Genomic DNA, 17,771 nt, shown 5'->3' with positions numbered 1-17,771 from the left:
GATGGTATTTCTGGGTAAACTGAGTGTTCTCTCGGGAACCTTAGTCTTGTTAATAAAAGAGTTGAGAACAGATTCAGGAAAGTTTCAGGACAATTTCAATAGAGTTTAAGAGAAAAATCTCAGGGTAGACAACGTGAATCTCTGGAGCTTCCAAGAGCAGGAAGATGGTGGAAATGGACAAAGTTACATCTTTTTTAGCTAGGCGTAGAGGTTAGGCAAACTAGGTTTACACAAAGGGAAGGGGCTGCTGTTTTAGAGAAAATCAAGTTCAAAGTGCTAGGAAAAGCATGCTTAGGGAGAAAAGTGGGCAAACTTAGGAAGATGTATGGCTCTAAGCAACTGCACCAGAGGTGGGCTTCCGGGAAGGAAAGGAACATCTCAATAAAGGGGTAATTATTCTGATCTCTTTAACATAGTGTAAATTGAAGCTGCCATTCTTGGGGGTGGTCAATTAGATGATTGACTGACTGACCTAACATTAGGTCTCCACTCAGGCCAGAGATCCCATTCTCTTGACTAGAAGTAAGACTTTCCAGTAGTGAGACTTTAGTAATATTGTAACATTATCCCTTCTAAAGAGATGCCCCTAAAATCACTTAGGAAATGGGCTGAAATGGGGGGCGGGGAGAGCGTATAACGCATTTTTACCAAGAAAATTAAGAGGTCTAGTCCCAAAGCTACTCACCAGAAGTAATTAGTGCCTGGAATAGGAGTTTTAGTTTCTCATGGACACCCTCCAGGCAGGAGTGTTCATTTAGGAGGTAAGAAAGCAAAGCTCCCTCTGGTATTCCCGGCTAGAGAACCAAGGACATTGCTGGGACTACTGCTTTTGTGATCTCTGCTCCAAGCTGCCTGTCCAGTTCCTGTCTTCTGTTCTCAGTTTGACTTTACTTAGAAGACCCTAAAGACTCTTAGAGCGAGTAAATATCTTCAGCCAAGTAGCAGGATACAAAAGCCAATATAGCTTTCCCTATATACCATAATAGGCACACTGAGCAAGAAATCAGGAAAATAATTACACTGAATAACAAACAAAACCTAGCAACAGGAAAAAAAAAATCTAAAAATAAACCCAATGAAAGATTATAAAGTACTCCAGTGAAAACTATAACACTAAAGACTCTCGAATGTTGGGGTGATCTTTTTGTGCACTGTGTGAAGGTTGTCTTTGTGGTATTCAGATGCTGATTTCTGGACCAGCAGACATCTGATTACCGGCTGGACTTTGGTATTGCTGTTATTATGGCTGCATTATATTTTGTAAACACTCACTCTGACACCTTCTGATTAGTTTACTAAAGAGCTGAATGGCTAAGAGCTGAGGCAGGAGAGGATAGGCAGGTCATCTGGGCAGAGAGAAATCTGGGGCAGAATCTGAGGTGGGAAGATTTGCCAGGTAGACATGGAAGAAGTCAGATGTAGGGTGCTGAGGAGAGGTAATGAGCGATGTGACAGGATGTAGAGTAATTTAAGCTATAAGAGCTAGTTGGATGAATGTTTCGAGTTCTACGATTGTATCTTCAAGTCCCGAAATTCAAGAAGAACATTATGATGGGCGGATCTGGGCCCAGGGGTCCTGCTCAAACTATGGCACCAGCCAAGGACAATACGTGCAGTAAACATCAAAGCCCTACCCATATCTAGCCAATGGACAGGACATTCTCCACAGTTGAGTGGAGAGTGGGGACTGACTTTCATACAAACCCTGGTGCCCCATATTTGACCATGTTCCCTGGATGAGGAGACCTGGTGGCACTCAGAGGAAGGATAGCAGGCTACCAAGAAGAGACTTGATACCCTATGAGCATATACAGGGGGAGGAGGTCCCCCTAAGTCACAGTCATAGGGGAGGGAGTAGGGGGAAAGTGGGAGGGAGGGAGGAATGGGAGGATACAAGGGGTGAGATAACTATTAGGATGTAAAATGAATGAATTAATAAAAAATAAAATAAAATAAAAATAAAAAGCAAAAAAAAAAAAAAAAAAAGTTAGTTGGGAACAAGCCTAAGCTAAGGCCAAGCTTACATAATTACTAAAAAGTCCATGTCATTATTTGAGAGCTAGTGGTTCAAAGAAAAATCATGCTATAGTAGAAAATCCAATGTTCATGGATTGACAGAATTAAGTACATAAAAAATGAGTATGCTACCAAAGGAAATAGACCTCTTCACAGAGCTACTCCTAACAATGAAGTGAAAGCACATAAAATAGCTAAAGCAATCCTGAACAAAATAAATAATACCAAAATATCACAATACTTGTTTTCATATTATACTAAAGAGCAATTAAAAAAAAAATAGTATGATGTTAGCCTTGAAGCAGACACAAAGACCAGTGAGCTAGAATGTCTGGCAGTTACACTCCTGGATAATAGATGGTGAGCTTGCCCATGTGCATGGGCGGGATGATTAAGAGGAAGGTAAAATTTTATCATCTTAATAGTTATAGCCATTTTATTTCCTTTATCAAACATATAAACAAGTGGATTTGTGATATCATCTTAAACTGACTAATCAAATAGGTAGTCATTGTTGACTAAAAAGTTGCAAAATAATTTAATAGAAATATCAATTTTTTCCATTGAAATCAAATCATTTGTCTTCTTTTGGTCCGTGTTACCATCAAATGGAAGCAGTGTTATTGATATGCCTTTGGGTCTTAATTTTGATCCCCAAAATTGTGATGCTTATTTTATGCAATTAAATCTATATTATTATGAAATTCCAATAATTGAATAATATCCACTGCTTTGTATACAAAATGAGGCAGGATGGTTCTGCCACCAAGTGGGTTCCAGTGCCTTCGGCTTCCAGGTGAAGTGCAGGGTCAAAGGTCCCACTTCTCTCCCGTCTCCAGGATGAGAACACAGAACTGAGATCTGTGCCCAGAGATCTCCGGTTAGCTGGAGGGGCAGGAGAAAAGATTTCTCTGCCTTAAGTGTTACTGCTCTTTTAGCTGGTGGTAGCCCGGGCTCAGAGCTCTGAAACTAAGAAGCAGAGGCGGGAGCCCAGCTTGGTTTGGGTGGACAGAGTGGCTGCTTCAAGAACAGCCAGCTGCTGCCTCCGCAGATGGCTGATGCGGTGAGCTGACACAAGGATGGATGGAAGCCCAGGGGTCCAGCGGTGAATTCTTCTGGGAAGAGGGAACCTTTCTTTACTCCTTTCCCCAGAATAAATGACCAGTCTCAGACAATCTTTGATGAAATAGATGGTGCTCGCCCATTTATTGCATGTGAAACAGGGATTTATAAACCTTAGGCAGCAAGGGGCAGGGGAGACTGGGACTAGGATGCTGACAATGCTCTATTTGCATGGGGGAAAGATAACAGGCCACAAGCTCATGTGACTGACAGCCTGTAACCTTGAGTGACCACCAGTAACCCTGGGCCTGTATCAAGTGCTTGTGAGGCAGGCATGGAAATCAGGAGGGAGCTTTGCTCCATGCCTTCTGTTCTCAGGATGAGATCTGAATCTCAAGTTTGAGATTTCCAGGGCTGACACATGCTCCAATCTCTATAGTCCCTTGCCAATACACCTGGAGGTATGGTCCACAAGCCCCATAATGCAGGTTTTTAAAAAAAAAATTTTATGTAAAATTAACATAAAATAAGTTTCCCTCAAATCTCATTTTAAAAGAACAAAATAAAGGAAGCAAAATGCTAAATAGAGTCCAAATCATTTAGTAAACTCTATGAAAATGTTTAAATTCCCAAGAATCATTTCACTTCTAATTACTCCTAGTAAAATTTAATTTTTCTGTAAATTGATTTTTAGTTATTTTACTCTATATGCCTTGATTCCATCTTGCAGAGGTGCAACTAAGTGGTAAATGCAGCCTGCTACTTATTTTTATAAATAAAGTAGCATTGGAACACAGCAGGGCCTATTTGCCTACATTTAGTGAATTGCTGTGTCTATGAAGAGAGGTATGTTGAATTATGACAGATCATAAGTCTACCAAACCTAGAATATCTGTTCTTTAAAGAAAAATCATGATCCCTATCTCAGGGAATTAACAGAAGAAAATGGAGAAGGTGAGGGACACAAGTGTATCCATTTCATCACTAGTTTCTTTTAAAAATACTTCTAAAATAGAAATTTTTCATGAGTGCTTTTAAGTTCATAAAAAATTTGAATGGACAATACAGAAAGTTCCCATATAAATACTTTTTTATTGATGAATGATTTATAAAATAAAAACAACTCAGATTTTTTAAAGAAAAAGATTAATTTATACTTTATACTATATACCATAAAGTATATAGATAATATACTTTTAATTTATACTTTAACTGGTCTATAGTTATTTTTAGTGAAGAACAGAGTGTGGATAACATTGCTTCTGACAAAATACTCACAAGTTCAAGATTTAAAATTAGTTTTTCAAATGTAGTTTAAAGTGTAGAATCCAGGATATTTATTTGCACTTAAAACTTCTGCCTGCTTAATTATTTGGATCATTGGGTATTGGATTGATTCTGCCTTTTTTGTCTATATTAATATAATCTTTCTAATTTGATTTAATTATTTTTTTTCAGTAATTTTAGAAATAGAGTTTTGAAATGAAGTACTCTTCCCGAGTAAGAAAAAAAAAACATACAAAGGAAAAAGAAAATAACTAAAAACAACATTTAGAATGTTTCTCAAAGGAGGAATTATTCCTGTGTGGTTTTGTTTTGGTACAGGGAACCGTCCAGAGTTCATAGGCCTTAAAGCAAGCTGCAGTAAATGCAAGATGGTGAAACTCTAGAGATGTTCTACAATTAATCAATTGAAAATGTGGCTGAATAACCAAATAAAAATAGGTAGAATTAAATAGCGCACGTGTTAAGTAACTGGTGGACCAAATAAGAAATCACTATAGACAGAAAAATAAATATAGAGCAAAAAATAAAGACACAGCATAGCTAACTTAAGGTTGGTAAAGTGTTGCCTAGAGAAAAACTATAGCTAAAATCACTAATGTTTTTTTTTTTTTAAAGTACAAGTCTCAAATTGATGCTCCAATTTATCTCTTTACATACTAGGGAAACAAACTCAAAACAAAACAAAATAAGAGCAAAACAACAACAACAACAACAACAATAAAAGAACAAAACAACTTAAGTCCAAAAAAAAAGAAAGGAACAAGCAAAGTTCTGAGCATAAGTAGATGAAATTGAGGGCATAAAAGATGAGAAATGAAAATTAAAATTTATCTGTTGCAGTTATTGTATCAGTATGGCCTAATAATTTTATTATTAGGCCTATAATTATCATTATAGCAGTATTTTCTAACCCACTAGCGATCAATCAAGACACAGACACCTGCTATATTTTAAAATAGCCTTAGTTAGCCTGGGGCAGGGCAGATAGTAATTGCGTAAACTACCTCCCATATCGGGGCAGATGTGGGATACCTGACCCAATCCCATGCCGTATGCTTCTAATAATTTCTATTGAGCTATCTCCCATCCATAGTCTCGAATATTTGCTAATTACCATCATCTGGGCCAAATCTCCATAACGCTGGCCATGTGCCTCTCCCTTCCTCTAACCCATGGCGTGGCCTTCTTCTTCCTCTCTTTTCCTCCTATCTCCTCTCACCCATGATCCTCTCTGTCTCCCAAAGCCCTGGGAGCCTTAGCCACGCCTATCCTGCTTGCCCTGCCCAGGTGTGTTGGCCCTTTATTGGTCAAACAGGAAGGTCCTCAGGCAAGGTTATACAGCATTCTTGAGGCACAGAGACAGCAAGCAGTATTTAGCATCAAAATACATCAGACCAATCTCTAATCATCTTTTGAAAAGTCAGCAAAATCGATAAACATGTAAACTGGTTTGACAAAAGCAAAGCAAAACACTGTTACTAAAGATGAAAGAAAGAAAATTACTACTTACTAATCATAAAAATAAAAAAATACTATGAACAACTATAAAAAGATACAAAAATAAAAAAGATGTAGAAAATTTGGTTATGCCTACAGCAAATAAAGAAATTGAATTAATAATACAAATATAAAGAAAATACTATGCCTAGATGGTAAAATTGACCAAATACCTAAAATACAATTTCTTCACAAAAAATTATAAGGCCAACATTAATTACCCTGAAAACAAACTGGAGACAAATGTAAGATGAAAACCTACAGATTAAATTTTTATTAAAATTACCAGCAAAGTGCTAGAAGCCAGATGAAGCAATTTGTGAAAAGGGTTATTTCTCATGACCATATGGAATTACCCCAGAAATATAAGATTGGCTTAACATAAAAAATTAGTGTAATGTGTTGCAGGATATCTGATCCCATTGTGAACCCCAAGATGGTGAATTGTAAAAACCTATTTCTAATTGTGGTATGGCTCAGTCTTTGATCCTAGATCTTTCTGTTTACTGTAAACAAGTACATGTAGTGTGTCTCAGCCCTATCACACACCTTTAGTCCAAAAGATTGCTGTAAACAGGATTAAATAAAATTAACCCTAAGAGGCAGAGCAAGCAACCAGATTGACAGGAAGTGAACATGGAGGGAAAAACCACAGAGAATGAGAGAAAGTCCAGAGGACGGATAGAGAGACACACAGGAAGTAGAAAGGAGGGACGTTGATTTGAAGGGTATTTAAGACAGCATGGAGAAGGAAAAAGAGCTTTTTCCTTCTGGGACATTGGCTGGGTGCTTTCTCTGCCTCTCTGAGCAAGTAGGCTTTCACCTCTGCATCTGGCTCCTGCACATTTGCGATTTTCATTCATTTTAACAACAGTAATGCACCATTAAAAAAAAAAAAAAGACATATACCTCATGATATGTTCGATAGATACAGAAGAAGTGTTTGTTATAATCCAGTAGTCATGAGAAATTTTCACCATTAGGAACAGAAGGAGCTTCATAAACATGATAAGGGCATCAACAACTCACCCAGCGTGCAGTGTAATACCACGTCACCGTACATAATGAGATTGCATGGTACATAGTGATGAAAATCTATTCATTCTAAGATCAGGAATGGGACTGGAATTTACTCTTGTTAAGTTTATGCAGGATTACAGTGGCAGTTCTAGCAGCGGAAATTCGTGAAGTGAAATGAGAGGAAACCAACTTGGATGGGAAAATAAAATAAAATTTCCATATGACGATATTATGTACACAGAACATTCTAAATAATCATCAAAAAGTGTATTAGAACTAAGAAACCAGTTTGGCAAAGCAGAAGAGACAGGATTGGTTTATAAAAATCAATTTTATTCCTATATAGTATCAGTGGGCAATCTATAACTCAAATCAAAAGAAAAAAATTATTTGCAAAGGAAATAGTTTGCCCAAAGAATAAAAACCTTAGGAATGAGTGATGAAACAAATGCAAGATTACGCACTGCGAATTCAAAACATTATTGAAAGAATCAAAGAATAGCTAATTAACTTAGATGATAGTCTGTGTTCATGATTAGAAGACTTAATAATGTTAAGTCTTCATCTTCAGACTTGATACAATTGCTTTTAAAATCCCAACTGGATTTTTTGCAAAAACATAGATTAGTCCTGAAGTTCATACAGAATGCCAGAGACCCAGAATAAATACAGTGTTTTGAAAATAACAAAATTGGATTCTTCTTACATCCGTCCATGGTATTGCTGTAAGGACTGACATGTAGATGAAAGGGCTAATGATCCATGTTTATAGTCATCAGTTTTCAGCAGGGAAAGCAGCTTAAAAAACAAAAACAAAGAGTGCTGGCACTACCAGATACCAGAAACTCACGTGACAAACTAAAATATAAATAGAACTTTATAAATAAAACTTGTATATGTGTTTTCATAGGACACTGTTAAGAAAATGAAAAGACAACTCACAGATAGGAAACGTTCTGGAATTACACAGATAATAAGTGACTCAGAATATGAATTGCTGGTGGGATGGGTCAATGGTTAAAGTGTTTGTTGATCAAGTATGGAGATTTGAATTCATTCATGTAAAGCCAGGCACAGTTGCATGTGGGCAATCCCAAAATAGAACCAAGAAGCAAGGCAGAACAATTTTAGTATCTGACAAAATAGACTTCAAACCAAAACTAAGCAGAAGAGACAGGGAAAACCACCACATATTCGTTTTTTAAAAAAAATCTATCAAGGGGATATCGTGATTCTAGGCATTTATTCATCAAACACATTGTTGCCCAGTTTCATAAAAAGAAACACAGTTATATTCAAAATGACACATAAAGCTTAAACAGTGATAATGAGTGTTTTTGACACCCCAATCTCACCAATAAACGGGTCATCCAAATGAAAACTAAATAAGAAGTTCTGGAGTTGGATAATATAATACATCAAATGGACCTACCATCTACACAACATTCCACCTGAACAATAAAGAATACAGTCTCTTCTCAGCAGTGCATGGGACATTCTTCAAAATTGACCCTGTATTTGAAAACAAAATAAGTCTCAACAAATATAAGATGTGTGCAACAGCATACTGATTCCTATCTGACCACCATTTAGAGCTGGATGTCAACAACAGAAACAGTAGAAAACAGACAAATTCATGGAAGTTAAACAACTTACTATTGAGCAAAAATTGGGGCAAGACAGAAATCAAAAAGGAGATAAAACGCTTTTTAGAACTGATGAACATGAAAACACAGCATGCCAAAATATCTAAAACACGATGGAGGCAGTTCTTAGAGAAAAGCTTGTATCATAAAGTGCCTATACAAAAAACTTGAAAAATCTCTAATTAATAACATAATATGTATTAGTCACATATCTTTAACTTTTACTATTGGTTCTAACTAATTCCAAGAGGTTTGTTTTTTAGCTGATTCTTTCTAGTTTTCTGTATAAACTATGGTCTGATGTCAATTATGTTGTGAAATTTGTGCTGCCTCATCGCCCTCTGAAGGGAGAACTGTGACCACTTATCTTTAGAAGAATGTTTCAAGATTAATGTTAAAACATGAAATCATGAGGTTTCCTATGTTTTACAATAAAGGCAGCATACTGGCAGGCTTGCCCATTTCAGACTGTATGGGCCACTGTAGCTGATTATCCATCAAATATTCTACTACTGAATTGTCTTCATTTTCCATCTTACATTATTCAATCTAGTTGTCATTATTTCTCTTCCTTGGAAGGAAAAAAATCCATTTTATTATTTATGCAGTGTTCAAAATTTTTTATGATTCTGTATCTAAAGCATCCGTTTACCTCAGTGACTCAGAATAAGTGAACCATTAAGAGGAAATAAAAACCGGGCCTGGTCCCTACATATCTATAATCCAAGACCTTAGAACCTGAGGCAGGAGGATTACAGGCCCAGGACCAGCGTGGTATGCATTGTGAGATCCTAAGGGAAAAAGAAGAGAGATGAACTGCAGGACCACAACTGACAAAAAATGTGATCATAACCTCAACATCTTTCTAGTTTTAACAACCTTTTATTGAAATAATTGAGGACAAATGGAAGAGATTTTGCTTTTTTATATCAGCACATAGTAATTGCACAAAATATTTGTTTGCTTATTTCCTGTCTTAATATTTTGAAATGGATAAACATATTATTTTAAAGAATATGCCCAAATGTGGCTGTACGTGTTTTCCTCATGATTAGATTTGTGTGATTTTTTTTGTTTATTTTTTTATTTGTTCTTTGTGAATTTCACATCATGTACCCCCCAGTTCCACTCATCTTCACCCTCCACCCTTGCAATCTCTCCTCCCAACAAAGGAAAAAAAATCTCGTTGCGGAAGTTGCAGTGTGTCACAGTATACCTTTTTGTCCATACTTTCATGATTGCAAATGTTTATAGCAATAAATCATCGGTCTGGTACGAGGCCTCTGGCTTCTGCTACTCTAGAAACACTGGATCCTCACTGGGACTCCTCTCAGATATCCCGTTGTTGCCCTGTGTCATAGAGATCGTATAGCTTTGGATCTGCAAGACCCGTCCTTTGGTGCACTCCGGCAGTTTATCAATGGGGTAAATGTTGGGGTGGGCCAATTCAAAGCCCTGAATCCAGCCCTGAGAGGTATATGAGCTGCTCAGCCCACCAACCCTCCAGCACTCACACCACACTACACCACCACGGCAAACTTTCCTGCCTTGTGCCAGCTGGCCCATCTAATGCTGCACCTAGCAAAGGAGGAAGCCAGCTCTTCTGTTCTCATGCCCTCATGACTAGCTAACCACTCCCAACCCCCACAACCAGGGGTGTGGTCTACCCTGCTGCTCAGATGAGATGCAGGGCTCCCTCTGAGTGTTGCAGCTGGTGAGAGATATGGCCAGTTCTCCCATTCTCACAACCCGGGGACTAGCTGTCCCAGGGCGAGGGGTGGGGTAAGTGGAGAGGACGGTGTCTCTTCCTCGATGATGCCACCACACAGCAGACAAGAAGCAAGGCAGGCTCTCCCAAACTCATGCCTTCTGGGCCAGCTCACTCACAACCCCCACATGTAGTGTAGGGCCTGCGCGCCAGGTGAGGGACAGAGCTTCTGCTCGGATGACCTCACTGACATCTCTCCTGCCTGCCATAGGTGGCAAGGGGCAGGTGGTGGTGATGGCGGTGTCTCTTTCTAGTCCACGTCCCTGTATGGCAGACAAGTTGTGGGCCAGTTCTCTCACAACTCACATCCTCAGGGCTGACTCACTCACGCCCCGCCATCAGGGTCAACTCTACAGGGTTACTCAGGTGAGGCCTGCTCTCCTGAGTGCTGCCGCAGGTGAAGAGCAGAGACAGCTCTCCAGCTCTCAAGACCCTGTTTGGGCCAGCACCTCCTGCCAGCCATAGGTGCCAAGGGATGACGGGTGGTGGTGGTGGTGGTGGTGTGGATTTCTCCCTTGCCCATGTCACTGAACAGCAGACAAGTGGTGAGGCCGCCACACTCTCGGGACTGCTCGCTCATTACCCCGCCCCCTTTAGCTCTACTCTGCTTCCCAGGCGAGGTGCAGGGCCAGCTCTCCTGCTCTTGTGACCACAGGTGGTGAGGGGCAAGTGGGGAGGAAGGTATCTCTCCCTTAGCCAGCTTTCCCACATTTGTACACTCAGGGTCAGCTCACCCACAGCTCCTGCAAACGGGGCTTTCTATACTGTGCTTCATGGGCGGTGTGTGAGTGCCTGAGCACCACAGCTGGCTAGTGGCAGCGGTGGGCTCAGTTCTCCTGTTCTCACGCCCCCACCCCCCAGGCCAGCTTCCCATGATGCCCAGGCAAGGGATGGGACCAGTTCTGCACAGCCCTCAGACATGGACATGTCTTTGGGCGGCAGCGCAGACAAGGGCGGGGGGTCCGCCTGGCTTTTGGTGGTAACAGATGCCTGCTGCTGCATGCTGCAGGACAGACCAGGGCCCCACCATGGTCCCAGGTGGCATCATTGGCTACACATATCAGACTGTTCCTTGCTACTTTCAAATCTCCAGTTCTGTCTTTATTCACTGTGCCCACACTCCTCTGTTTCTCTTTCTCTTCTCCATGTCTCCAGTACTTACTTGCTCCAGGTCTTTGAGGGGTTGGGGTCATTTCAGGAGTGGTCGCAGAAGTGCTATGCCCCACCGAGCAACGGTCATCTTGGGCACTGTCTGCTCCCCTGGTGGCCAGATGATTTATTTTTGATGGGCATACCACAGACATGAGCCGCTAGCCTTAACACATCTCAGTAGCACACAGAGAAGGTTTGTCTTAATTCCATTGGTGATGTTAAGGTGATTATCATCCAGGATTCTCCACTGCAAAATTATTATTTTATCTTTGAAATTGTTAAGTTGCATGCCATGAGCTACTTCAACATGATATAAATATCCTCTATTTCACTTAATTTTTTACTTTTGATACCTTTTCCCTATGATTATTCTAATTGACATTATTATTTTTTATTTATTGTTTTTGGAATCCTATGTTGGGGAAGAGATTTTTCATCCTTATTTATGACATAACAAATGGATGCATTTTAAATTTATTGTATGAATTATGTCCACTCATTTGTAGGTTTTTAAAAATGGATGCCCAAAATTTGTATTTGGCAAGGAAGATTCACCAAATGTCTTGCATTTGCATTTGCAAATTCATCTTGCATTCAAGCATAATAAGGTACTGAGTTACTTTTTCCTGTTTCTTTTCTTTTCTTCTTCTTCTTTTTTAAAATCAGCTACTTTTCCAAAAAGTTATAATTACTTTTGGGTCACAATTCTTTTCAGAAGCCAAGAGCTTAGATAGTCTGTTGCTCTACTAAAGTCCTGTCAACAAGTGTGCATTAAATATAATTTCTGATCGCTCACTGAGACATTCAGTGAGTTGTTTGTCCTTTAAAAGAACAAATACCTTTAATTTCTAAAAACTAGGAAGTAACTTCACAAATGGAAATAAATCTTAGAATTCTTAGAACATGCTTTCTATTGAGTATTCTATGCTACATCCATTTACAAAAGCTCTTTGACATAGCTAAGGATTGATGGAGAAAGAGGAAAAACAAACTTTGTTTGTATAATGTCTTTGCAGGTATTTTGAAGGACCTGTGGTTTGCTTGTGAAGATTTAAAAAGTATAATATAATTGGATCTTTGGGACATTATCCCAGAAGGATGAGAAGTTTCAAACCTCTGTATATCACAGCTGCTGAACTTTAAATTGTTCAGGGACAACATGTATTCCCCAAAACAACAAGTGATTTAAACTTATATAGTATTACAGTTGTGATCCTTTGGTATTCTTTGTTATGTTGGTAATAGCTGGTCATTCTGAAAGAAATGAATCACATAATTGATTTTTATATAACATTTCACATTTTAATCATGGATGTATTCATTCTTTTTTGAAGATAATTAACCATAACTAACTTATAGAGTATATCATAAAACATTTTTATTTGGAGCTTATGGAATGGGGAATTCAGGTGGGAGAACTATTTCTCCTTGGTTACTGTGTTTGTGCAGTATAAAAATATCAAATTCAGAGCACCCAAGCTAACTTTGGTCTTAACACTAGTATACAATTTTTTATTTAAAGTAAAGTTGTATAATAATTTACTTGGCAGAAGTTTTATTAAGTTTTTTTCCAGAAAAATCTACAAGAAATAAATTGTTAGCCAATGTTTAAGAATCAATGATTGTTGGTGGATAAAAATTAGGAAGCAGGGCAAAAACCAGATGCTTGGTTACCAAACAAAGGTGGAATTCTGAAATTTTTTCTAGCATACTAAAGCTATATTCAGTGTTACTGATAGTGTTTGGCTTTGCAGTGTAAACTACTTATGAATCAATGAGTTCTTAAAATAGGGGAAATCAGTAAAATCACTTGTTAGTTGGATGGAAATGAGCAACAGTGGAGGGAGAAGGGAAAGATAACGCAATGTGAAGGAAGCAGTTTTAAAAAAACAAGAGGACACTGTCATGCCAGTGCTGTGTTCGCTGTCTTTGTGATGACAACTTATTAAAAGGAGAGAACGAGAAGACTGACTGTAGTGACTGAAACCCTGAAACAAGAAAAAGAAACAAAAGCGGAAGTATCGCAACATTAACTGTCTGATTGGTGGATTTTTTTTTTTTTTTTAAACAAAAGAAAGCCAGGAGACAGCAGTCTGCACGACAGGGTGGCAGTGGAGGGACTATTTAGGAGCATTTGTGCAAAGAAAGGCTGAAGAGAATGAGGAGGGAAGATAATTGTTTGAAGATGATATAAGAATGTAAGTGGAAAGGAGACATAAAGTTCTTTTTGTTCTTTTTGTTAATGTAGTATGGAAAAAAAATAAAAACCAAAGTGCCCTCTTTGCAACTGTACCATCTTTATCCTATTTTCAAAGAACCCTTACATCACTTTTCAGTGCTTAAATGAGGTGAGTTATTTTTGTTTGACTTATAAAATAGTTCTTCAATGTAGCCACAATGCTTTAAACAATATCATCTTTTTTGGAAACACGTTTTATAAGCTGTTAGCTAGACAGAGTTCTTTCAGACTGAGAACAGCATGGGATTTCTTTTAAAATTCATTAATTTCTGTCACATTCTTCCTTCACCCATGGAAGAGCATTCCTGATTTTTAGTAAGAGCTGTCACCTCTGTAAGTGTGTGACCCACTTTTCTAAATTGTGTTCAATTTACAAAGTTAAAAATGGACTTATCCAATGTCCACTTACATTTTTCTTCCTTTGGTCATTTTCCCACTTTTATTGAAAACCTACTATGCCAAGGACAGGATTATGGGCTAGCATAAAAATATTAAATTGTCGTTCTATTTTCTGCTTCATTGTTTCTAAACTTTGTTGTGGAGTAATCAAACAGATTTTATTTCTTCCCCTTAGAACAAAAAACTACACTATCTTGTAATTGTGTATGTGTGTTAAGTGGTTTTATAGCAATGAAAATAAGTCTGAAAGTACGTTCCTAGATCAATTAACATCATATTTATTTATGCTCCTCAGATGAAATGAAGAGACTCTTACTAGAGTAACTACCAGTGGTGGTAGTGCTTAGTAAGGAGATGCAAGGAGAAAATTTCACTGTTTGGAGCTTTTTTTTCCTGGAGGGATTTTCCAAGTACCCAAGGTTAGAGATTGCTCTGTTTGTCTTCAGCCTTGTAATGTATCTGGTTACCATCCTGGGTAATAGTACCCTTATTTTAATTACTGTCCTGGATTCACACCTTCAAACCCCCATGTACTTGTTTCTTGGAAACCTCTCTTTTATGGATATCTGTTATACATCTGCTTCAATTCCCACTTTGCTTGTGAACTTGCTGTCATCCAAGAAAACCATTATCTTCTCTGGGTGTGCTGTACAGATGTACCTTTCGCTTTCAATGGGATCCACAGAGTGTGTGCTTCTAGCTGTGATGGCCTATGACCGTTATGTGGCCATTTGCAACCCGCTGAGGTACCCCATCATCATGAACAGGCAAGCCTGTGTGCAGATGGCCACTGTCTCCTGGGTCACAGGCTGTCTGACTGCTCTGCTGGAAACCAGCTTCGCCCTGCAGATTCCCCTTTGTGGGAATGTTATTGATCATTTCACGTGTGAAATTCTTGCGGTGCTGAAGTTGGCTTGCATGAGTTCACTACTCATGGATATGGTTATGCTGGTGGTCAGTGTTCTCCTTCTGCCCATCCCGATGCTCTTGATTTGCATCTCTTATGGCTTCATCCTTTCCACGATTCTGAGAATCAGCTCCACAGAGGGAAGGAACAAAGCCTTTTCAACTTGTGGTGCACACTTGACTGTGGTCATCTTATACTATGGGGCTGCTCTCTCTATGTACCTGAAGCCTTCTTCATCAAACTCACAAGAAATAGACAAAATCATCTCGCTGCTTTATGGAGTGCTTACTCCTATGCTGAACCCAATAATTTATAGCTTAAGAAACAAGGAAGTAAAAGACGCTGTGAAAAAAATCCTGGGCAAAGGGCCATTGGCACTAGGCATTTGACTCTCTTTGACTGGCACCTGTGACTCTCCCAAGGATGTGCCATCGGCAGACCTTTAAGATTCTAACCTGAACATTAGCTCTGCAATTTTACAGTTATGACATATTTTTACACAGAGTAATTTATTATGGATGTAGCAAGTCCAAAATGTTCACTTACTAATAATATTTCTTGTGTTTGGTGTGTCATAGTTGAGAAGACATCAGTTCAGTCACAGGAGATTTGCTCCAGAAGGAAACTTGTTCAAATGTAGACAGTGAATCTTACTACCAGAAAAAAATATCTTCTGTGCTTCTATCCTTTGTAGAATTGGGTAGAGGCCTAAAGATATAAATCAAACAACTAAAAGATATTGACATTGATTATGGAAGCAAGAAAATGAAATCAATGGAAAATCAGAATACTTGCTCAACACCTCACTGTGGCGAAGTTCGACAATGATGTCCTTAGTTGTTGGCCAGAGCTTTGCTCTACTTCACAGTGGTAGCTTCTTAAGTGCTGATTAAAAGTCTTGGTCTTCCCAAGTAAGGATCTAATAAGGCTTGTTTGACGCCGGCCTGCCAACTTTGCTTTTCCTAAGCAACCTATTCCTGTGAACCTATGCTTTCTATATGCTGTTTTTTTCATTCATTCATTGTATGTCTTCTCTTCATTGGATGACTGACTTTACAATGGCTGACAAGGAAGCATTTGTTCTAGAAATAACAATATTTTTTTTTCCTTAGACACCTCAGCCATCCCGGTCTCTAGTATTTTCAATGGCATCTTACAGCAGTCTTTCCTTAGACTGATGTTAAATTTATCTTTGGAATAAAACTGAATTGTCCTCTTTCTGGGATTCATTTCAAATGTGTTAAATAGACACAGTAGTAGAGACGCAGAGACAGACATAATCTTAACTGCAAGCATGACCCTAAAGAACCTGGAGACACAGAGGTGGGTGGGGCAGCCCTGTGTGATGGATCTGCTCTGCTACAGGGAGGCGATGACGTTGGCCTGGAACCAAGTCTTCATCCTGAGATATGACCAGGAGGGGACAAACAGACAAGAGATGCTCCCAGTGTCAGAAGAGGACCCATGAGAGAAACAGGCTAGAGGGCTCTTTAGCAGAGATCAAGTATGACAGTAGTGATGCCAGCCTCAGAAGGTTGCTGTGAATAATAAATAAAAATATAGGTATATTTTATATATCAGATGTGGCACTGGAGTTAACTGATTGGTAAATGGTACACCCCTTCCTTGGGCTAGGGTCCATCCCAGCCACACTAATTACAACCGTGACTTTTTATAGAGTCTCAGGTAAGAGGTGCTCCTCAAGCATTGCCAAAGGAGAGAGATATTTGGAAGAGAAGGCAGAATGATCTCTAACAGAGTCATTTCTTGCACGAATGACGCCATGTTCAGATTTATGCTTTAGAAAATCCTGATGCCGCTTCTCTACCCAAATCTCTGTTTTGTTTTCTTTTGTTTTGTTTGCGAGACAGGGTTTCTCTGTGTTGCCTTGGCTGTCCTGGACTCACTTTGTAGACCAGGCTGGCCTCGAACTCACAGCGATCTGCCTGCTTCTGCCTCTCTACCCAACTCTTCAGCAGCTTTTGTTGACTTACTACTGAAGTCCTTACGGGGATGCAAAGGTTTCCTTACATTGATTGCTCTATTCACACCCTTTACTCCGGACATGCTCAAATTCTCTTAGTGGCACCAGTATGTCCTTTTCCCTGGCTCTTCTTTTAAGAACACCAGTGATCAGTAGAGAAGGCTTAGTTGGCACAGTACTTGCCGTACAAGCACAAAGACATTCATGTGAAAAAAAGCTGGAGCAGGGCTGTGATGCCCTTGTAATCAATCTCAGAACTGAGGATGCAAGCAGATGGATCTCTTGGGCTTGCTGGCCATCCAGGTTAGTCTACTTGATGAGTTCCAAGCCAAAGAGACACTTTGTCTCGAAAAACAAAAAATAGATTGTACTTGCAGTATCTGAAGTTGTCTTCTGATTTCCACATTTGTGCACATTCACCCATATGTGTCTGTGCACATACAAACACACACACACACAAAACACATCACAACTTGTAATAGAATAGCAGTTTTACTTCCTTGATGACACCTTCTTCACTACCCCGCAGGTTCACTAGAGCAAGAACTGTATCTGCTTATCACTGTCTTTCCCAGGACTAAGCACAGTGTCTCCACAGTGGAGATGCTCTGTGTGCCTTCTGTGAAGGACTAAGTGTTCCGTGAGCATCCGAAAACAACAATATACATAGAGCAGAGTCTTGACGGCTGTTTAGTAGGTACTTGGCCATCCCTCTGTTTGGTATCTATTGGTTGGTGAGTGGTGATGAGGAAGATGTGCATCTAGACCTTTAAAAATAAAGGTGCTATCAGTTT

At 39.2% G+C, this 17,771-nt stretch overlaps 1 protein-coding gene across 1 annotated transcript; it reads left to right on the top strand.

The window, feature by feature from the left end:
- Positions 1–14,440: 14,440 nt before the first annotated feature.
- Positions 14,441–15,382, top strand: LOC127207075 (olfactory receptor 2K2). The gene has a single exon (XM_051166381.1). The coding sequence runs from the start codon at positions 14,441–14,443 to the stop codon at positions 15,380–15,382; it is 942 nt and encodes a 313-aa protein (XP_051022338.1).
- The last annotated feature ends 2,389 nt before the right edge of the window (positions 15,383–17,771 follow it).

The sequence above is a fragment of the Acomys russatus genome, chromosome 2 (assembly GCF_903995435.1).
Source record: "Acomys russatus chromosome 2, mAcoRus1.1, whole genome shotgun sequence".
Lineage (NCBI taxonomy): Eukaryota > Metazoa > Chordata > Mammalia > Rodentia > Muridae > Acomys > Acomys russatus.
The sequence above is the reverse complement of the archived record's forward strand: the minus strand, read 5'-3'. Positions and strand labels throughout refer to the sequence as shown.

Bases quoted from the DNA above. Each gene is read 5' to 3' on its own strand.
- LOC127207075 (XM_051166381.1), top strand. From the start codon at position 14,441: ATGCAAGGAGAAAATTTCACTGTTTGGAGCTTTTTTTTCCTGGAGGGA.